At 26.9% G+C, this 22,011-nt stretch overlaps 1 protein-coding gene across 4 annotated transcripts; it reads left to right on the forward strand.

Annotated features, from left to right (window-relative positions):
- The first annotated feature begins 3,111 nt into the window (after window positions 1-3,111).
- Window positions 3,112-17,899, forward strand: LOC103574919 (uncharacterized). 4 transcript variants are annotated; one of them, XM_008554483.3, is made up of 5 exons: window positions 3,112-3,856; window positions 7,297-7,559; window positions 13,222-13,362; window positions 15,725-15,862; window positions 16,467-17,899. In XM_008554483.3, exons 1-5 carry the CDS (start codon window positions 3,364-3,366, stop codon window positions 16,680-16,682), a joined length of 1,251 nt encoding a protein of 416 aa, XP_008552705.1. In that variant the 5' UTR covers window positions 3,112-3,363; the 3' UTR covers window positions 16,683-17,899. The 4 variants fall into 4 exon arrangements, with proteins under 4 accessions (XP_008552705.1, XP_008552704.1, XP_008552706.1 ...); XM_008554482.3 differs by having other exon boundaries at window positions 3,113-3,856; window positions 13,222-13,371; XM_008554484.3 differs by having other exon boundaries at window positions 3,113-3,856; window positions 7,318-7,559; window positions 13,222-13,371.
- Window positions 17,900-22,011: the final 4,112 nt, after the last annotated feature.

Here is a 22,011-nt window from a genome sequence, read left to right on the forward strand (position 1 = left end):
CATGAAAATTTAGCCTTTTGTATACAGACTATAGACTCCCGGGTCAAAAATAAAACTTGATTTAGATTTGGTTTACCAAGTCGAAATTTGGAGCCGTTTTTCACAAGACAAGCTCAACTTTTTTTTACGGAGATATGAAATACAATGAGTTTTCGCCTTGGTTTAGACTTAACTGGCTTACTTAGTCACGATTTAAGACAAAAAAGTCTAAAAGTCTAAGTTGAAAAAAATTTAATTTAAGTTGAAAAAGTCGAGATCTTATCAAAAAATCGTCGGCAAATCGATAACTTCAAAAGAAAATAAGGTGAAGCGAGCCTGAATCAAGTTTTATTTTTAACCCGGGCTGTGTTATAGTGCAATTTGAAAAAAATTTCGATATTATTAGTCCAATCAATCGAGTGTAGACTTAAAAAATACCTTCGGTTCCGAAACTTACGTATGTATATTAGACTGTTCCGAATAAAATCGATATTTTTTTTCGGTCCCATACTCTCAAAATCTGAAACAGTGTATATACACTACTTTTCAGTGGTTTTCACTGTTTCAGATTTAGAGAGTACGAAAAATACGCTGTACGTATAACATACAAAAAAAATGGGACCATTCTCCAATTCATTTACTAAACACGGGATATAAAAAAAATGGGAAATTTTTTTTCTTAGCGTTGAAATTTTATAACTCGTTAACGGATCAATAAATTGAAATGACTATAACACATTAGTATAGAGAATTAAATGCTCTACAAAAAAGCTTTCTTACAAATTTTTGATAAATCTAACTGTTCAAGAGTTACTTAAGCTTAAATTCAAATTTATGGTAAATCCCCTCCCTTTTTTTTTACTTCTCCAGCAAAAACTATCAGTTTTATCGCAAAATGTCGTCGCAAAATATCGTATTAGAGATCATTTTTTTTGCAATCAAAAAATGTTATTTAATCTCACAGTTTAAAAATTACATATATACAAATTGTTTAGAAAAAAAAACTGAAATTTTCGTAAAAAAGTAACTTTTTAACGGTTAGATATATCTAAAAATTGAAAGAGAACTTTTTAGTAAAACATTAAATTCTTTACATAAATGTGTTATGGTTGTTTCAATTTATTAATCTGTTAACGAGTTTTAAAATTTCAAAGAGGGTTTATAGTTTGGTACCCAATTTTCTTTATCTTATACATTTAACGTAGTTTTCGTATGGGACTGAGGACAAAGTTATCTCATTGGTTTAGAATGGCGGCAACCGCACAAAAAAATATATATCCCGACAAAATAGCATAGATGCGTCTCATATCTTTGGTATTTTCCTATGCATGTAATTTTGCCGGTATATATTGTCGGATATATATTTTTTCCTGTAAGCAATCTTTCAAACTTTTCAGTTATTTGAAAGAAAAAAAAGATGCTCTCTCAAATTCAATTAATGAAATTTATTATGAATTAGTAAATATCTAGGAACCAGCTATAAGTATATTACTGGTATATATTTATAGCTAGAGAAATAGTAGCTATCCACTGATTCGCAGTGAATTTCATTAATTAATGTTTCGAAAGCCCTATTTTGTAGAGAATTTAAAGAGCTTCAAATAATGTATCTAGCAATTTTGCCGAAAACTCAATATTTTCAGAGATATTTGTTAAAAGCCGATTATTTTTTTTTTTTTAGATTTTTTAAATTAAAAAAAAACGATATTTTTTTTTTTTTGCAAAGAATCTTATTAATTATGGTCGACTTACTTTCCAGTGTAAATTTTGGTTAGTCCTAATAATATATGAACTATCGCCCATGAAAAAAGTTTATAAAAAAATATATGTTAAGAAATTGAAAAAATATATTTTTAGTAAAAAAAAAAAATATATTAAAAATACATAAAAAATATATTTTTAATTTAACCAACAGCAAGAAAAAAATGATAACAAACTTGTATACTAGATTTTGGTTATAAGTTTCATCGGACGCTCTACTCACTCTTACGTCAATTTCATTTTTTCCTGTAAGTAAGAGTATAGACAGAAATATAACTTATAATCAGAGTCTACTGTATATACATTTTTTTTTTATTTTCCTACATATATTTTTTTTATGTATTATAAGATATATTTCTAATATATTAAAATTACATTTATCACAGGTAAAATATATACGAAAAACGGTTAAAAGTTAGTTATTGAAAATATATTTTTTATACATTTTATATATGTATATATTTATAAATTTTTTTTTCAAGGGAGACACTACTGTTAATATTATTATTATTATTATTATTATTATTATTATTATTATTATTATTATTATTATTATTATTATTATTATTATTATTACTATTATTATTATTGTTTTGTAATAATAAATTGTAACAAAAAAATAAACAAAAGTATTTAAATATTTGATTACGAAGTATTTAAAGTTAACAAAAGATATTGTTTATTATTGTCACTGAGAAATAAAAACAAAATACCTTTAAATTTCTATAGGGCGCGGTTTAGAGCTGACGGAAAGTTTTATATAAATATAAAATACATTATATATATATATACATATTTTTTTTAACATTGAGTATCTATTGTCATGAGCAATAATATAATTGTCCCGCAAAAGAGGTTTACAACGTCAATTATAAATTGTACAATCACTAAAAAACATAAAAACCAATAATCACAATAACAATTAATACCGTCTATTTATATTGACGTCAACATTTTTTAAAATAAATTTAACTTCCTGCGAGACATTAATACCGGAAAAATGTGTATCCTTTAGGAGTAAAAAAAAAAAAATCTAAAAATAAGACATCATATTATATTGGAAAAGTTTAGTATTATCCTCAACTACACTCATCACCTTGAAGTAGTGGGGGTGAATATATATATACTGTATTGGCGTACGACTTTGTAGGCAAGTAGTGGGGGTAGTTGGTCTCTTGCCGGGAGTTATGAATGAGTCTACAGATGAACGACACGATGTAGTATTAAAATAAAAGTAGAGAGGGATTCTGACTATCCAGTAATTTCACGGGGAAGGGATTTACCCATGCTCTGTTTGGTAGTAGTGGGGATAAGGGTGTTATTTCCTACTCCAAAACTTTAAGGAACCACGTGCTTTACTATATAAACACTGTCCGTAAAATTTCATTATCTAGTGTAACATCCATACCCAGAGCTCGTATATATGTATACATATATATATACATACATAAATATATAAGTACCTGTAAAAAAGAAAAAAAACATCTTACTCCCGCCTATAACCTCCTCCAATCCTCAACTTTGACGCTACTACAGGACACCCTTCCTCCTCCACTCTAAAACTCAGACTTGTCTTCTCTCTTTCCTTTACCTCTACTCCCCCCCTCATATAAGAATCAGTGCATGCCGAGTACGGGAACCAGTGCTAAACGGATTGTGATTCTGTGCAGACTATTTTTGTTTGTGAATTACCTGTCAAATGACAGTTTATATAAATATATTTTTTATACTTTAATAATTATTAGTGGTTGTGATTGCTATAAAATGTCTGTTACGGATACGGTGGAAGTAGACAATTTTAAAATAATGGAGGCTATTATGAAGCGCGATCAAAGGACTACGAGTCATCGTGTTTTTAATAATTATAATAATAATAATATTAATAATTATTATTTTTATGCTCTTGATAATTTACATAGGACGTTTTGTAGAAAATTTACACGAGTGTATTTATCTAATCAAAGAAATATTTGTAGTAATAGTAATAATAGTAATAATGTGGTAAATAATAATAATAATAGTAAAATTGAAATTGGAAACAGTGTTGATTGTGATCCTATTAGACATAATTTTAATTGGAGATTTAAAAAAATAATACGTCCTACCACGTGGTTAAGTAAGTTTATTTTTATTTTAATTCAAGTGTTTAAATTTGATGAACAGAGAAAAAAATTTATTGAGACAAGAAATTTTTAGTGATTAACGGAAAAACTTATTTTTTGGCAGAAAAAATTTTTACTTCTGAGAAAATTTTTTGTATCAAGAATCGAAAATATTATTTTCTTGGTGCAAAAATATAATTTCGTGCAAGAAATTTTTTCTTGCCTTTAAATAATTTTTGCACTTAAATTGAAAAAGAAAAAAAACCATTTTTTCAACCAAGAAAAAAATTTATTGAGGCTAGAAATTTTTCTCTTATCCTAAGAAAATTTTTTGAAATTCGTAATGTAAGAAATGTGCCGAGAAATTATTTTTTTTGTACCTAAAAGTGAAGTAAATTTTCTTATTTTAATAAAAAGAATTTCTTAGTTCAAAAAACTTTTCTTGAACGAAGAAAAATTTTTTTTTTGAACAAAATTTCGACTTTTTCTACGGTACATCTTTAAAATTTATTGCTCACTTCTCTCGCGAAGCGTCGAGTGATTTTGTGAATTATTTTTTTTGTGTAATTAAAATTATTAAATTACTAAATAATTTTTATATGATTGCGTATTTCCACGTGCCTATCAACATAAAATTAAAAAAAAACTACGGCGGAAATCGATTGGCGCGCTTTTTAACGGCCGGAAAAGCAACGAGTCGTGCTTCGATTAATTTATCTCCGTCGTCGGTATAAAGTTCCTTAATCCACAAGCGACAATTTTTTTAATCATTCTACTAACGTTCTTTTAACACACATATATATTTATATACATGTATATACACACATATATACATATATTTTTTTTTATTAAAGTAATAATACAATTTAATTGACATTTAAATATTTATAAAAAATTTGAAAATTATTAGAAAAGAGAAATTTTACGATGGTTCACTTTCTTTTTTTTTTTATTCGATTTGTTGATTCGCAGACAGAAAAAAAATTAAGTAGTGAATTTTTAATAATTATTTTTGTTTGTAAGACAATTGTGGCATCGAAGTGTATATGGTATTAAAGTATTCGCGATGCGTTGTATTTTGTCTCGCACGCCATTCTCTCGGGTATATAGTAGTATGACTTGACGTCACGTTCGGGCGAGCCGATGAACGAATTAGTCATCGTATGTAGTAACGGTCTTTGAGTCTACTGTAGCTTATACATATCTATGACACTTGTATTCATTATTAACATGACGATCTTTGGGAAAATCCCATGTCTCGGAAATGTAATCAAATATACATCGATAGTGAGGAAATTTATTGTTCAAAGGAAAGTTTCGAAGGTAGATTTTTTTTTATTTTTATAATTTTTAATTTATTAAGGGTAGTTTTTTTTTATTTAATTAGAGAACTGATTTTGAACTGAAAAATTGAATTTTTTTTTTTTGGTCATTGAAAAATGAAAATTTGAAAATTGGAAAATAAAATATTTGAAAAAAAAATTCTTGATTTAAAAAAATAATTTTTTTAAAAATTTTGTAGTTTTTGAAAAAGTAATTTATTCTGTGTGAAATTAGAGATTCTTTTAAAAATAATTTTTACTTGGAAAATTGTAATGTTTTCTGTAAAAAAAAGTTATGAGAAAATTTTACAATAAATTGATGTCGAATCAAAAGTAATATTTTTTTTTGCTAAGTGTAAATTTTTAACAATCAGTTAAGTGATAGCCAAATTTTGTTTTTAAATAATTTTTCAAATTTTTCACTTTTTGGATTTTTCTATAAGCAACGTAAAATTGACATTTGGTAAAAAAAAAAAAAAAAAATTTATGACGTAAAACAATTCTGAAAAAGTTGAATTTTAATAGCTTACAAAATTGACATGCGATATTCCTTGAAAAATTACTTTTTCAGGGAAAGAATATGAAAATGAGATTTTTTGGTAATTTGAAAATTTGATTGTTTTGTAAATTAATTGAGCAATTTTCTCATTTTCAAATTTTATTAAGATAATCCATAGGAAATCAGTAAAAAATGCGGAATGAGCACGTATTAAATCCGAAGTGAAATTTACTCCAAAGGGATATTTATTTCAATTTCAAAATTCAAAACGGGTTGGTATGAATCCAAAATCATTAAGCTGAAAAAAAAATACTCTTAATTCCGACGTGAAGTGATTTTTTTTTAAACTCCAAAACTTCGAGCGACGTAAAAAATTCTATTAAAAATTTTCCAGTGTATAAATTATTTTCACATTAAAAAAAATAATAAAAAATTAAATTAAAAAAATCCAAATTTCCCTTCACTTTACAGAAAAACAGAGCTGTTAGCAATATGTAATTTCTTTCATACAAAAAAAATTCCAATCTAACATATTTATAGTGCAAAAATTTCCAGGTCATTTAAAATCAGCTTCTTACCAAATGAAAACAGTCCAATTTTTTTTTTATAAAAAGTAAATCAATTTCCAATTTTTTCTGTTAAGAAAATTATTTGTCCTTGAATATGAAATAAATCATCCAATTAATTTTATTATTTTACTACCAAAAAAATTTTTTTTTCAAGTTACTTTTTTTGCCAATCAAATTTTCCATTTTCTCTTTTCTCTATTCAAATAAATAAAACAATTTTTTTTTGACAATTAAAAATAAAAAAAAATTATTCGAGATGAACCAAAGGAATGTCACCACCTGTTGCGCTTCAGAACGACTCCCACAGGTGGTTTTCTTGTTATGTTTCCGAAGTACGTATTTTAATTATAAAAAAAAAAGAAAAAAAAAATTGTTAGTAAAATAAAATGTAAGTAACGCGATGATGAGTTGTGTTAAAATATATTAAATTCACGACCTACCGCACTGTGTTTTCTTTTAGTAGTGTCGTAGTGAGTACTGTGGTAGCATATTATCATGTGAGAGAGATAAAAGAGGGAATTTTAGTTGAAGATATAAGACAGAAAATACGATTGTAGCGACGGCAGTACATGCTTTTAAAACTGGACCTGATCTTTAAGTATCACCAGGACAATAATGGGGTATAATTGTCCCAAGTAATGCGAGGACAGTGTGCCATTACTGCATTTTTCATTTTCTTATAACCATACACTGTACTTACGATGCCACTGTAAGTTTAATACTCTGCATTACTTTTTTTTTAACATCCATTTTATCCCTGGCGGATTTTATAAAGAATTTATTGTGGAACGCCACCACCGTCGTCGTCACTGTCAACGTCTTATGTTGACTTATTATATTTTCCTTATTGCACATATATATTATTGTCATTCTCATGACAGTTCCGTTGCCTTGAGGTAGGATTACACGACTGTAATCATCAAGCATTTGATGTTTTTTCATTTAATGCCAATTCACTTTAAGAAAATGGGAAATTAAAATATAATTAATGAAAATTTTTAACAATTAATCATAACTAATTTAAGTTTATTATTATGAATGAAAATTTTTTTAATGAATAACAGAATTTATTTGTCTATTGCTAGGGCTAGCAGGCCTACTGATACTATTTTTGATAATATCAGTACAGGGTAAACCAACACCATCAATGGCTCTTCATAATCAACTTACATCACCTCCTAAATGGATAAATCCCTGTGGTGAGGCAGCTGAAAATTCGGATGGATCGATTTACATGGAGCAAATGAAGGACGAACAGTTACTAGCTACTGTTGTATTACAAGCTAAAACTGCACTTGACCATGCGCAACTTTTTTGTGATCAATATGTAAGTTTTTTTTTTTTTTTTATTAGAATTATTTTTTTCGGGCTGCTTAATGTTTATCTATATCTATAAAAAAAAAAACTTAGATCAAGAAAATTTTTCATTTGAAATGAGATTCTTAGTTCAATTTGTTGTCTTCATTCAAGAAATTATTCTTAAATCAATTAATTGAAATTTCTGATCCCAAACATTATTCTTGAATTACAAAATTAGTATTCTTGCTTCAAAAAATTATTCTTGGATCAATTAACCGAAATTCTTATTTCAAGAAATTATTCTTAGATTTATAAATCTACATTCTTGTTTCAAGAAATTATTAAGAAATTATTCAAGGATCAATTAATGTAAATACTTACTTCAAGAAATTATTCTCGGGTAACAAACCAAAGTTCTCGTTTCAAGAAATTATTCTTCAATCAATTAATCAAAATTATTGCTTAAAAAAATTTGTTTTTGAATATATTAGCTAAATTTTTTGTTTCACAAATTGTTCTTGAGTCAATTTTTTAAAATTCTTGATTCAAGAAACTGCTTTTGGATCAATTAATCAGAATTTCGCTTTCATTAAATGATTCTTGAATCAATTAACCAAATTCTTGCTTTAAAAAAAAAGTCATTACAGAAAGTCATTTCCTGGAATTCAATTGTTATTGTTCTTGTTTTAAATTACTAACACTATGAGCTCAAAAAAATTGCTACTAAAATCAAAAATTAAAATTGTCTAAAAAAAAAAAAATTGTTCACAATTTCAGAAAATTCTACTTGGTTCAAAAATCAAATTTTGTCAACCAAAAAAAATTTCTTGACTAAAGTGTAAACATTTTTTCATAAAAAAAAGCCACCAACCAAAATATGAATCCCACGAAAAAATTTTCTTGATCCAAAATTTTTTTCTTCGTAATTTTCTTAGTTTAAGTTAATTTTTTTTTTTTCGACTTGATGATTTATAGAGTAGACTAAAAATACGTTTAATCAAATAAGCAAGTTTATAATTTATTCAGTGCACGTAAATTTAAGTTATGCTTATTACAATAAAACAAGCCGGTTTTTTTTATATTTAAAATAATCAACAGTATAATAAAAAAAATAATTATGTTATTTTAAAGTTATGGGAAATTCCCATACCAACTGGTTATATATTTATTATAATTTATCATCATACCGGAAATTCGTTAAAACTAATGTAAATACTTAGTTAAGAACTTAAATACAAATCGCCTTAATGTTTTTCTCGTTTAACATCTATATATTTGTATGTTTAATATTCTGATGTATATAATAGTATTATGGCATAATCGTCGATTAGATCATCCAAGACAATAATAATAGAAATAATGATCATAATATATATATATATATATATATATATATATATATATATAAAAGAAAAAAAAAATATGAAAAAAGGGAGTCTTTGTAATGTTATCTTGAATGTACTTATGATGAGACAGGTGTAGCATTTACGATACAGACTTCTGTGGCGACGCACTGTCTGCTGTCGGATTCTTACGTCAGCTTTTACTATAACTTATCATAATTTTTTTTTCTTAACACTCAATTTTAATTTTTTTTGTCGTTTTTTTTTTCTTTAATAATTAAAGAAAAGATAAAAAAAACTTTTTTTGATAAAATCGGAAGCTTCATCATCAGACATACACTGACTGCATACTAAAGCGCAGACCGGATATACGGATACCGGCGGTATTTTGCCTTTGGCAATAAATTCTTATATTTTATAATATATATTGGTTTTTAATTAATATATATTCGAAATTTGAATAATTTTAAGTTAGACATTTTGGTAATATAAATTTTAGATATTAAATTTATGAAAAAGTGAAGAAAAATTTTTTTGGGTTTGAACTATCGGATCACAATGGATTTTGATTGGAAATAATTATTGCTGAGGATGTACGAAATTAATTGAATACTTTTTTTTTGTTGTGGTGACGTCTGACGAAATATAGAATAGATTTTTAAATATATGAGATGTAAATACATTGATTTTTAGATTTTTTGTCACCATATTTTAGGGGATGGACTTAAAATTAGGTAATAAATTTGAGGACAAGGGGAAGCTGAACCCATTAGTTATTTCTTATGGTATAGAGGGCGTTTTTTATGATTGTACCAGAGGTGTATGAATGATTTGAACTTACGAATTATGTTAGTCGAATTGAAGTAATATTCAATTCAAAATTTGAATTGAATAATTCGAATGTATGAATTATTGAAAAATTTGAAGATTTGGAAATTTTCGAAGTATTAGAAAAATTCGAATTATTCGTGAATTTTTGAATTATGTGGAAAATTCGAATTATTTGGAAGCTTTCCCTTTTTTCGAAAAATTCAAATTATTTAGGAGCTTTCGAATTATCTGAAAAATTCGAAGCGTTCAAATTATTTGGAAAATTCAAATTATTTGTAAATTATTGAAAACTTTTTTTTTTATGTATCACAAGTTAGTAAAAATTTCATATTCGGGTTTTTTTTTAGATCTTTTACCCTTTATCTAAAAAAAGTTCATAACTAAACTTCCGAATTTGAGACTATTCTAAACTTTGAATTCTTCATTTTCGGAAGTTAAAAAAAAATTCAAGAGTAAAAAATTTTCATTCTCGATCTAGTTTTTGAAAAACTTTTAGTCAAAAATTGTTCATAGTTGGTTTCAAAGTTTTTTTTTTTTTTTTTTTTTTTTTTCAAGTTCTTCAAACTAGAAAAATTACAACGTCAAATTATTTTTTCCACATAATTCAGAAAAACGTTCCGGAAAATCGTTTAGTCGGAAATTTTTTTTTATCTTGAATATATCAAAAGTTTCAAAAATGATCAACTTAAAGTTCATAATTGTCTCATATTTCGAACCTCACGTGAACTTTTTTCGACCAAATTTTTTTTTTACCTCAGTTTCTATTTCTCAAATATTTTATAGATTACTGTGCACTGTAAAACAATCTAAGTCAGTGACTTTCTATAACTCATAAAAATATACATAAATTATTGAAATAGTGTAGTTGAGAAAAAGAAAGAGATAATCGGTCTAGTCGTAAAATATTGTGTCGGAGCACGGATTGAATCCTTTTATTTGTTAGACCCAGATTATATTCCCAGATTGAGGGCTGGTATTATCGTAAAATCGTGTTTAATTATGTATAAGTAAGACTTTGGTCATTCATAAAAAAAAAAAAAAAAAAAAAAAAAAACTAAAACTAAATAAAAAATAAAAATAAAATGTATTATAAATAATAACCGGTTGACGCGAAAGTGTAGTTGAGTTATTTCCAAGGTTGTCGTGTTGTTGGGTTTACACACAAAGTAAAGCGTTAAAAATTTCTTTTCTACCTTTTTTTTTTACCTTGGTACCTAAAAATTTCGTAATTTACTGGGCGGCATAAAGTCAAGCCAATTTAAACATCCAAAAGGACTTTTAGAGTTTAAGTAGAGAAAGAGTAAGAGTTTTAGAATGAGAGTCAACGCGAGCAGACTTAGTCACAGTTATGTAGAGTTCCGAGGGCTTTTATTTTTATTTATTAATTTTTTTTTTTTTTTTTTTTTTTTTTAGTAGACCACCATCGAAGGATTTGCTATTGAGTGCAAATAATAAAAATTATGTTTTATTTATTAATGGGTAATTTTATTTAATATATATATATATATACATATATATATATATATATATATATATATATATATAGATGATGTATGCATAGTATGAGGATAATTATATCAGGTGGCGTTGTAACAGATCAAATTATAACAAGCGCACGAGTTTATCGGAATTAATCGCAAGACGTTGATAAGACATTTTGTTAAATGATACGCGTGAGTCTGGTTGACTTAGTAGTACGTCATTTTATGTATACATATAGTTTTTTTTTTATTCAATGGAATTCATTGATATTTATATTAATAATAATAAAAAGAAGGTGAAGAAGAGAATGTATAAAATGGAATAATCGTTTTATTAATGTATTTGTAACTTGAGAGGTTTTTTCAATGAAAATTTTTTTGCGTGGATTGATTTCTTATGTAATTAAATTTATATAGTGGGAAAAAAAAATTTTTGAATGAAGAATTAATTTAACGGTTTGGAGTTGAAAAACTGCTTGATGAAAAAAAAATTTAGGCAGGGATAAATTGATGATAGTTATTACAATATTTTATGGGGATGGTTCCCATATTGAATGGGGGAATTTTTTTTGGCAATACCGATTATGGAAATAATACTCAAGAAAATTGTGATAATCATTGCTGTGTATATGGGGTTCATTTCTGTATAACGGAAATTATTCTTATAGAACTATGGTAAGCGCTCTGACGTCTTATGGTAATTGTTACTGTAAAGATGTAGGAATTATTCTCATATCATACGGTAGATACTACTAATGATATAAAAATATTTACCGTCATAATCTGGTAATTATTATTATGCTATTATAGTAATAATTTCTATGCTGTGATGATGATAGTTATTGTATTATTATGATAACCATTCCCATGATATTAAGAATTTCTGAAAATCATGATAATAATTACCATGTTACTCTCGTAATTAATATCATCCTATTGTGATAATTAATCCGATAAGATTATGCTATTCTAATACTAATATAGCAATGAGGCTACAATAATGTGGTAATAGTTACCATACTATTATGGTGATGATCACGATAATGGTATAATAATACTTACTATACTACTATAGTTATTAGTACCCTATTATAACGGTAATCATTCCCTAATATTATAGTAATTCTTACCAAGCATGATGGGAATTATTATACAATAATGTAGAGTAACAATTACCATCCTAATATGGGAATTATTATGAGAATAGTTCCAATAATACCTAGGATTTATTCCCACATGCTTTTAGGAACCATTCTACTGTGGATATGAGATTTATTCCCACATGACTATAAGAACTATTTCCATGAGTACAGTAATCATTACCACATAATATAGAACTCTTATCCATAGGAATAATAACTGTAATTATGGTAACTCTTTCCAAAAATTAGGGGCGTTTATTCCATAGTTCCAACTAATTATTACCATAACGGTATGGGATATTTAAAAAATGTATTAAGAACAGTAACAATTACTTCTTACTTTCTGAATAATGGACCTTTAAATCTCACATTTAGCTTTTTTAAGTTTTAATAAAATCATGCAAGTAACAAATACTGTACTTATATATCCGTAAAAAAAAAAAAATAAATAAATAAATAAATGGGAAAAAAAATCGTTCGAGATGGAAATTTATCTCACTATTTGAGACACTTTCTTTTTGTTACAAAAATATTTGAATATGTTTACGATAGTTATTACTTGGTTGTAACTGTATACTACTTTACACCTTGAATTAATAAATTGAACAGTATATCAAGTTGAGCGGATGTCAGTAGACGCGTGCCGATTAAATGTATGCACTTGTCAGTTCTCAGTAATTCACTTATACATATAAATTGAATTAAATAAAATGTCGTGGCGCCAGTTAACATTAATAATACTGTTTAGTCACCGATTACAGATCATAAAATACTTGGTGTCTCCCTTTCTGCTTCCACGTATTTACGCATTAAATAATTGTGACTAACTCTACATAACAATTATCCAATTCAATTTTTATTTAATCAACATTACTTTTATTTATTTTTTACAGGTCAAAGCATCGTTCAGCTCGAGTATGAATTCAATGCACTCGTCGTGGAAACATTATCGCTATGATTGGCTACCTGGTTTCGAGGAGATACCCAAGCAGCTTGGCGAGAAATTGTCTAAAGAATATTTAAACAAGCTTGAGGTGCGGATGGTCAGTACACACATCATCATATGATGCTTATTTATTTATTTTTTTTTTCTCAGCAATCATCTTATCATTCATCAATTTTGTTAATTAGTGTCCTGGCAAATTCAATAAGACCGGAATATTTTTGCATAATTTTAAATTTCTTGTATCGAAATTATATCATGTTTACACTGTTCATTCATACCATTAGTAAACGAGTTTAAAATTTATATTATTCATTTTATATGTGAAATTGTGTAAAGAAATTTTATGACTGAGATATTTTTCAGAGACGATCAGAACATTTTAATTTATTTTCTGAGATACTTATAAATATTATATTTGTACTTGGAGGACTTATGCAATCTTTGTAAAGATCTTATAGAATTTCTGTGTTAATCTTATGAGATTCTGTTAAAAATCTCATGGGATTTTCGTAAGAATTTCATTGGATTCCTGTAAAAATATCATAGGATTCATGTGACGATTTTATGGAGTTCCCGTGATAGTCTTATGGATTTCTTTCAAAGATCTTAAAAGATTCGGGCTAGAATCTTACAGGATTCCTGTAAGGAACTTATGGGATTCCCTTAAAAATCTTACAGGTTTTCTATAAAGATCTTACAAGATTGCTGCAATTGTCTTATAGGATTTATATAAAGATTTAATGGGATTCTTATAAACAAACCTTATGGGATTCTTGTTGGATTTCTATGGGATCTCTCTGAAAACATGATATGGGATTTCCATAAAGAATTTTTCTTACAAAAATTAGCCAGTGGGTATAATGGTTTCTAAGGATGACTATTAAAAATTCGATACCCTATAAAATTGAATCTGACGCTTACATAAAATTCTTTCTTACTAGATCAATTACTATCCAAAATAATAAAAAAAAATTTAGGCATTGGTTGGCTCTAGGAGCTCGAAAATATTGTGAATACATTTTCAAACACTTCGAGCCTGTTTTGAAACTGAGAAAATGTAGAAATTGATCGGATAAGTTACTTCAAAGATAAACCGTTTTTTATCATTTCTCTCTCTAATGATATCTCTCGAACAAATTAACCGTTTGAGATTGTTGAGGCAGCAATCGGCGCGTTTTATTAAGTTTTAGAGCTGATCAGATTTTGAGTTCGATTGTTCAAGGTGATTCTGAGAAATCGAAACAATATGAAAAAAAAAAAAACAATTTTTTTTCGCAATTCGGGAATATTTTCGAGTCTATTTGATCAAATGATCCGAAATTTTCAGGAAAGTTGATAACTAATAAGCTCTTTCGATTGTCGCAAGAATCATCTAAATCGGTTCATTACACGCTAAGAATTTTATGGTAATGATTCTCATCGAGGATTTTTAATAGTTACCATACTGTATAGTAATTTTAGAATTTTATACAATAATGCTATTAAAAACCATCATATGATGCTAACTATTAATATCCCCGAATAATAATCACTCTCACCAATAATAGTAATCACTCACATCACAGATAGCTACATTTATAATTTTCGGTAACAATGTTTACTATACCGCCATGGTAATAGTTACCATCGCGTGTGTAAAAGTCACTTACCAGCTTGTTAATTATACACTCAATTATATATATTATTATTAGCGATAATATATAAATATATATATATACATATAATTTCTAATCATCAAAATGGAGAGAATTTTTTCTTTATCGTAGTCTTCTTTTTTCTTTAGTCTAATTTTTAATTTTATGACAATTATTCTCTTCGAAGATGATAATACTTGCCATACAAAGTTGTAATGATTACGATTACGAGATAGCAGCTACTACCATCACTCTATTGTGAACAATATTATCGAGTGATTGTAACATCTGTCATGGGATATGTTAATAGCTACTATTTTTGTGATAATGATTATTACAATAATTTAACACCCGAGATGGTAACTATTGCCATCGTGTATTTTAATTAATAACATATTATATTGTGAATCTTACAATAGTTATGAGATTAATTGATATCACAAGAAAAAAATTAATTTTACTACTCCGAGATAGTAATCATTACCATAAAATTCTTAGCGTGTAGTTAAAAAGTTATAGACCGTTCACATCTACACACACACACACACACACACACACACACACACACACACACACACACACGTATGGACACTAGGATATTATTCTAAAAATAGCCAGAATAGCTTTCTAAGATCTCAAAACGTCGACATCTGATGAAAACTCGATTTTTTGGGGTGATATCGATTTCCGAATTTTTATGAAAATCATCGATTTTCTTAGCGGGAAGTTAAAAAAATAACGGTATCATTGAATTTGCTAGGTTGTATCTTCAAAAAAATTTTCTATAAATAACGTTTATTTTCTTTCAAATTCTAGATTGATGATGCATTGTTAAATACATATGAGTACATGCAAAAATTTGCAGTTGGCTTAGAGCAAATAGCTTTTGATCAGAAAAATAACCAACTGGCCTTCCAGACACAGTTTGAAGAAACTGAACATAAACTTCGTTCTGTAAGTATTTAATCTTTTTCAATTTTTTTTTCTTTTAACCGATTAATAAATTAAAAAATTAGAAGTTTTCAATCCTTAATAATCACACTTATGGCTTGAATCATAACGGTCACAGAATCTATTCAACCTCTTTTTCTAAAAGTGAGCAACAGTTTTTGTCATAAATTTCAATTTTCAGTTAAAAAAAAAAAAAAAATTGGCCAAAAACAGAATAAATGACTTCTTTTGGTAAATAATTGCAGAATAAAATCATTTCATCTTAGGACTAACAAAAAAAATTTTAATTTCCACAAATTGTATCCATTTTTGTGAAAAAAAAAATTAAAAATTCACGTGAATACTTAAAAAGTTACAAAATAAAAAGTATACTTGGTTTTATATAAATATCTCGGAAAATATTGAGTTTTAGGAAAAATTTTAAGAGACATAATTTGTAGCTCTTTAAATTCTCTACAAAAAATGTATCTCATATTTTTTACAAAAACTGGATGATTATAGAGATTTTTGGAGTTCAAATTTCCTAAGGTTTTTGGTATCTCATGTGACCGTTAAGAATCAATCGAAAGCTAAAAACATAACATTCATGACATACGTACATTTTCAGGTTTTATGTGAACTCCAAGTTGCAATGATGGAACGAGGAGTAAATCAGCGTCCTGACGTAACACGTGACACAATGTCTGATGAATTCCGTGCAATGTCTTCATCAGATACTTACCGAAATTTACGTGACTGGTTAATTTTCCGTGACTATATGAATGCATTAGAATACATCGTACAAGTATTCGATCATCTTAAAAATAATCTTGAGTCTTCTTGAGGATGGCAAGGCGGAGTAAGTCGGCGTAATAGAACAAGACGACGATTTATTCGTTACAACCATTACAACAACAACAACGAGAACAGAAACAAGAACATCAACAATAATAATAAACGAGTATTGAATATAAATCGTCAAATTGTATTATCACCATTGTGATTTTATATTTTTCTTACATATCATTTTGCTTAAGCGATAGTACTTATTTTCGATAATAAAAAAAATTTATAAATTTAAAAAATTAAATTATATGTATTTTTATTAATCGATTTTAAAAGTAAGAAAAATAATAATTATTATTTTAAAATTAATAATCGCCGACATTCACCGCCGTATGTTCAATAAATATATTAATATAATTTATTTAATAAATTAATAGTAATATTTATAATTTTAATTTAACACTCGCTTATTACTGCACATATTTAATAATTAAAAAAAAAATTTAATCCAAAGATTGAATTAAATTTTCCGATGTAAATAAATCACCGCTAAGATTGACAAAAAAAATGTATGTGCATAAAATACGAAATGTACGATTCTGCAATTAAATTGTATATTTTATTTAATTAACTATTATTTAGTGTAACTTTTTTTTTAGATGAAAATATGTAATTTTTATAATTATTTATATAAACATGTACAGTATTTACTAGATAAAAAATAATTGTCAAGTAACACGGATATTAATTTTTGATAATATTTATTGAGTAACTTTTAAATAAATAAATAATTGAATAAATAAACCAATTATTATTTTTAATTTCGCATGATTATTTATTATTACAGATTTATTTATTTTTGTAAAAAGCTTTACATACTCCGTGATAAAAAGAAACATCGAATATTTATTGTAATTACATAAAATTCTATTTCCCTTTCGATTAAAAAAATATAAATTAATTTAATTGGAACTCAATGACACTGCAGCAATTTTTTTTTCGAAAATTTGTAATTTAATTTTGAACTGACTACCTCTTAACAGTCATGCTTGTTATTTTTTTGACATTAATTTGATAGGCGACTGTGGTTACGCACAACAAAAAAATTTTTTTTTTTTCTTTTATTGGAGTAGTGTCATGATTTACATATTTATTTTATAGATAAAAATGCTTGTAATCGAGTTAGATCATTCCATAAAAAAATTTTAATTTATAAAAATATATATGTATAATTATTGTTTATTTTTAAAAAAATATCCATTGTATAATATTAAACCAAAGACCAATATAATTGAGTATTTATTTTTATTAATATTTATTCCTTTTCCTGATGTTTAAGTAAAAAAACAAAGAAAACAAAAAAAAAAAAAACGTGGGAGTTACTATGGAATATATTAGTCTTGTAAGTTATTTGAGAGGAAATGAGTGATGTATGATGATCCCGACGTGTGTACTTACTTATATATATTTCAAGATGTTTCGAGCGTATGTTTTTCCGTGTGTTTACCAACTTTGTTAGCTCATTGTCATCGGACTGTGGTAATGCCGGTACTCTGGACGGTCACTCTCTGTTTAACGATACAAGACGTGTCAATGTCTCTTAAAATATACCTTTCAATTTTTTTTTTTTTGCGCCATTTTACACACTAGAATTCATTTTTAATTTTAATAATAATGGTAAAGAAAAAAATATTTATTGACAGCTAATTTGAAAGTAAATTTTTCTAATTAATTTGAGTAATTTTAATTTTGAACTAGGTGAAATTCATGGAGTGATGGCTAAATTTTAAATGAATGGAGGAAGAAATATAGGGAACTTTACTTAAAAGTATGAGGTAAAATTACTAAATTCATATTGTGAACTTAAAAACCTATCGAAATTGTGTAATTTAAGTTTTAGTTATATTCAGTAATTTCTATTGTGATATCAATTAATCTCATGATTATTATAAGATTCACAATATAATATGTTATTAATTGAAATACACGGTGGCAATAGTTACCATCTCGGGTGTTTAATTAGTGTAATAATCATTATCACAAAAATAGTAGCTATTAACATATCCCATGACAGATGTTACAATCACTCGATAATATTGTTCACAATAGAGTGATGGTAGTAGCTGCTATCTCGTAATCGTAATCATTACAACTTTGTATGGCAAGTATTATCATCTTCGATAAGAATAATTGTCATAAAATTAAAAATTAGACTAAAGAAGAAAGAAGACTACGATAAAGAAAAAATTCTCTCCATTTTGATGATTAGAAATTATATGTATATATATATATTTATATATTATCGCTAATAATAATATATATAATTGAGTGTATAATTAACAAGCTAGTAAGTGACTTTTACACACGCGATGGTAACTATTACCATGGCGGTATAGTAAACATTGTTACCGAAAATTATAAATGTTGCTATCTGTGATGTGAGTGATTACTATTATTGGTGAAAGTGATTATTATTCGGGGATATTAATAGTTAGCATCATATGATGGTTTTTAATAGCATTATTGTATAAAATTCTAAAATTACTATACAGTATGGTAACTATTAAAAATCCTCGATGAGAATCATTACCATAAAATTCTTAGCGTGTAAGATTATGAATATCCGGGTCAAAAATAAAACTTTATTTAGACTTGGTTTACCAAAATTTATTTAGACTTGGTTTACCAAAAAGTAAAAAAGAATAAATATCAAGTTTGGCAACGACGCAATTGTTAACTTCAAGTTATACATAAATTTTTCATTTCAAAAAGTTCGAACTCTGTAAAAGTTTGAAGAACGAAATCATAACACGCAATCGCAACTTCAAATATACTCTTATCATACATTATTTTAATATACTTACTGAGAATTGTGAATAGAAATTATGCATTCATTATTAGAGTCAGGACCACGGACAATTAAAACACAATTATGTTTTTGGGGCATTCCACGTTAAATCAATCACTGTTGAAACCAACCCCTTCTGATTTCGTGGATAATTTTTTTTTAATTTTCTTTCTCAGTAAAGTCATTTTTATAATTTTTTAAAATTATCTTACCCAATCAAAAAAGCAAAGTTCTGAATTCTTGAAAAAATTTTTTCTTTTATTTTAAAAATTTCATTACTTTTGAAAAAATAGACTTATCGGGATGAAAAACTAAAATTCAAAACCAAAAATAAAATTAAATTATAGTCTGAAAATAACACCAAGTTAACTGTATAACTCAATACAAAAAAAAAAGACAAAATTGAAACCTTATAAGAAGTCAAAATCAAAGACGAAATTTGAGATTGAGAATAAGACAATTTTCAAGACCAGAAATAAGATATAAATCAGAACTTAAAATAAGACGAAATTCAAGACACAAGGTTAGATAATATTCAAGACAAAAAGTAAAACAAGGTTCGAGACAAAAAATAAGACAAAATGCACAACAAAAAGTGAGACGAAATTCAAGACAAAAAGTAAGACAACACTCATGACAAAAAAGTAAGACATACTTCAAGACAAAAAGTAAGACAAAATTCAAGACTAAAAGTAAGACAAAGTTCGGGACAAAAAGTAAGACAACATTCAAGACAAAAAGTAAGAAAAAATTCAAGACTAAAAGTAAGACAACATTCAAGACAAGAAAGTAAAAAAAATTCACCACTGAAAATAAAAAAAAATAAAAACTGACAATAACCAAATCTGACACTTAATATAAAATCGAATTCAAGACATTGAATTCAAGATAAAAAGTATTACAAAGGTCAAGATATAAAGTAAAAAAAAATTACCACTGCAAAAAGAGGAAATTCAAAACTGACAATAATTTAAATTTCAAGACTGAAAATAAGACAATATTTGAGACAAAATATAAAAAAAAAAACGTCCTGATAAGTCTATTTTTGCCAAAGTAATGGAATTTTGAAAATAATAGAAAAATTTTTTTCAAAAATTCAGAACCTTGCTTTTTTGATTGGGTAAGATGATTTAAAAAAATTATAAGAAATGACTTAAAAGCGGCTAAGGTAGCCGTTCGGCACGCGCGTGGTTCGGGCGATCACCGAAGTTAAGTAGCATCGAGCATGATTACTACTTGGCTGGGTGACAGTTTAGCCACACGTCGGGTTCGAACGAAGGTCTCTGATCGCTAGGCGCGGGATGAAGATCCAGTGATCGGTAAAATGGGAATTTTATCGATCACTGGAGCTTCACCCAAACCGAACTGTACTGGCTAGGTTTTCTCTGTGGTTTCCCTAGCCACTGCACCTCCATTGCACAAAGGAGGTTGCAGAACATCACCGTAATGATGCAGTACAGTGTAAGCACAAGTCGGGCCACAGCCGCACAACGGAAGGCAGAGGAGAAGAAGTAAAGCAGTTTGCGATATAAAGGCAAAAAGTGTAAAAGGCCGTAATTGCGGCTATACACTAGAAAGCAATTAAAATTAAAAAAAAATTAAATTAAATTAAAATTATAAGAAATGACTTTATTGAGAAAGAAAATAAAAAAAAAATTATCCACGAAATCAGAAGGGGTTGGTTTCAACAGTGATTGATTTAACGTGGAATGCCCCAAAAACATAATTGTGTTTTAATTGTCCGTGGTCCTGACTCTAATGATGAATGCATAATTTTTATTCACAATACTCAGTAAGTAAATTTAAAAAATGTATGATAAGAGTATATTTGAAATTGCGATTACGTGTTATGTTTTCGTTCTTCAAACTTTTACAGAGTTCAAACTTTTTGAAATGAAAAATTTATGTATGACTTGAAGTTAACAATTGCGTCGTTGCCAAACTTAATATTTATTCTTTTTTACTTTTTTTTAAATTCCAGTTCTTACATATGATTGGTTAATTAAAATGTTGAATAACTCAAAAACTACTCAAAATTTTTAAAAGTGGATAAGGAACTTCATGCTTAGAATCACCAACCTCTGTCTAAATTTTCTTGCTGTGAAAGTAATTCTGGATCACCCTGTATATCTTTATTCATAGTCTCATAATTAATGCATAAAAAATAGCTTTTTCTTGCACTCTTAAAGTAGAATCTCTTATTAAAATAAACGATTTAAAATGATTTGCGATGTTAAATACCCATAAGAAGGGTGATTAAAAGGATTCAAAGTATTCAAAAACATTAAGAAGTATTTAAAATTTTTTTTTTCTAATTCTTTTTAAATCGATTCTTTTAGTAAGGGATACTGCCTTAAATTCAAAAGAGCGTAAATTTTTATTTTTGTTTATTGAGAAAAAATTCATTCTAGAAGTTTAATTTACTTGAAAAATAATTAATACTCAGTTAAATTAAATTCTTTTAAGTCTTTATTGATTTAATTTTTAATTTTCGTTTTTTAAATGAACAAAAAAAATTTTATTTGCGTACAATTCCAAT

The sequence above is a fragment of the Microplitis demolitor genome, chromosome 9 (genome assembly GCF_026212275.2).
Source record: "Microplitis demolitor isolate Queensland-Clemson2020A chromosome 9, iyMicDemo2.1a, whole genome shotgun sequence".
Lineage (NCBI taxonomy): Eukaryota > Metazoa > Arthropoda > Insecta > Hymenoptera > Braconidae > Microplitis > Microplitis demolitor.

Excerpts from the sequence above, each read along its gene's own strand:
- LOC103574919 (XM_008554482.3), top strand. The coding sequence starts at position 3,364 with ATGCCGAGTACGGGAACCAGTGCTAAACGGATTGTGATTCTGTGCAGA. Across the intron at positions 13,372-15,724 it reads ACAAGCTTGAGGTGCGGATG|ATTGATGATGCATTGTTAAA; the intron begins GTCAGTACACAC and ends TTCAAATTCTAG. Across the intron at positions 15,863-16,466 it reads CTGAACATAAACTTCGTTCT|GTTTTATGTGAACTCCAAGT; the intron begins GTAAGTATTTAA and ends GTACATTTTCAG.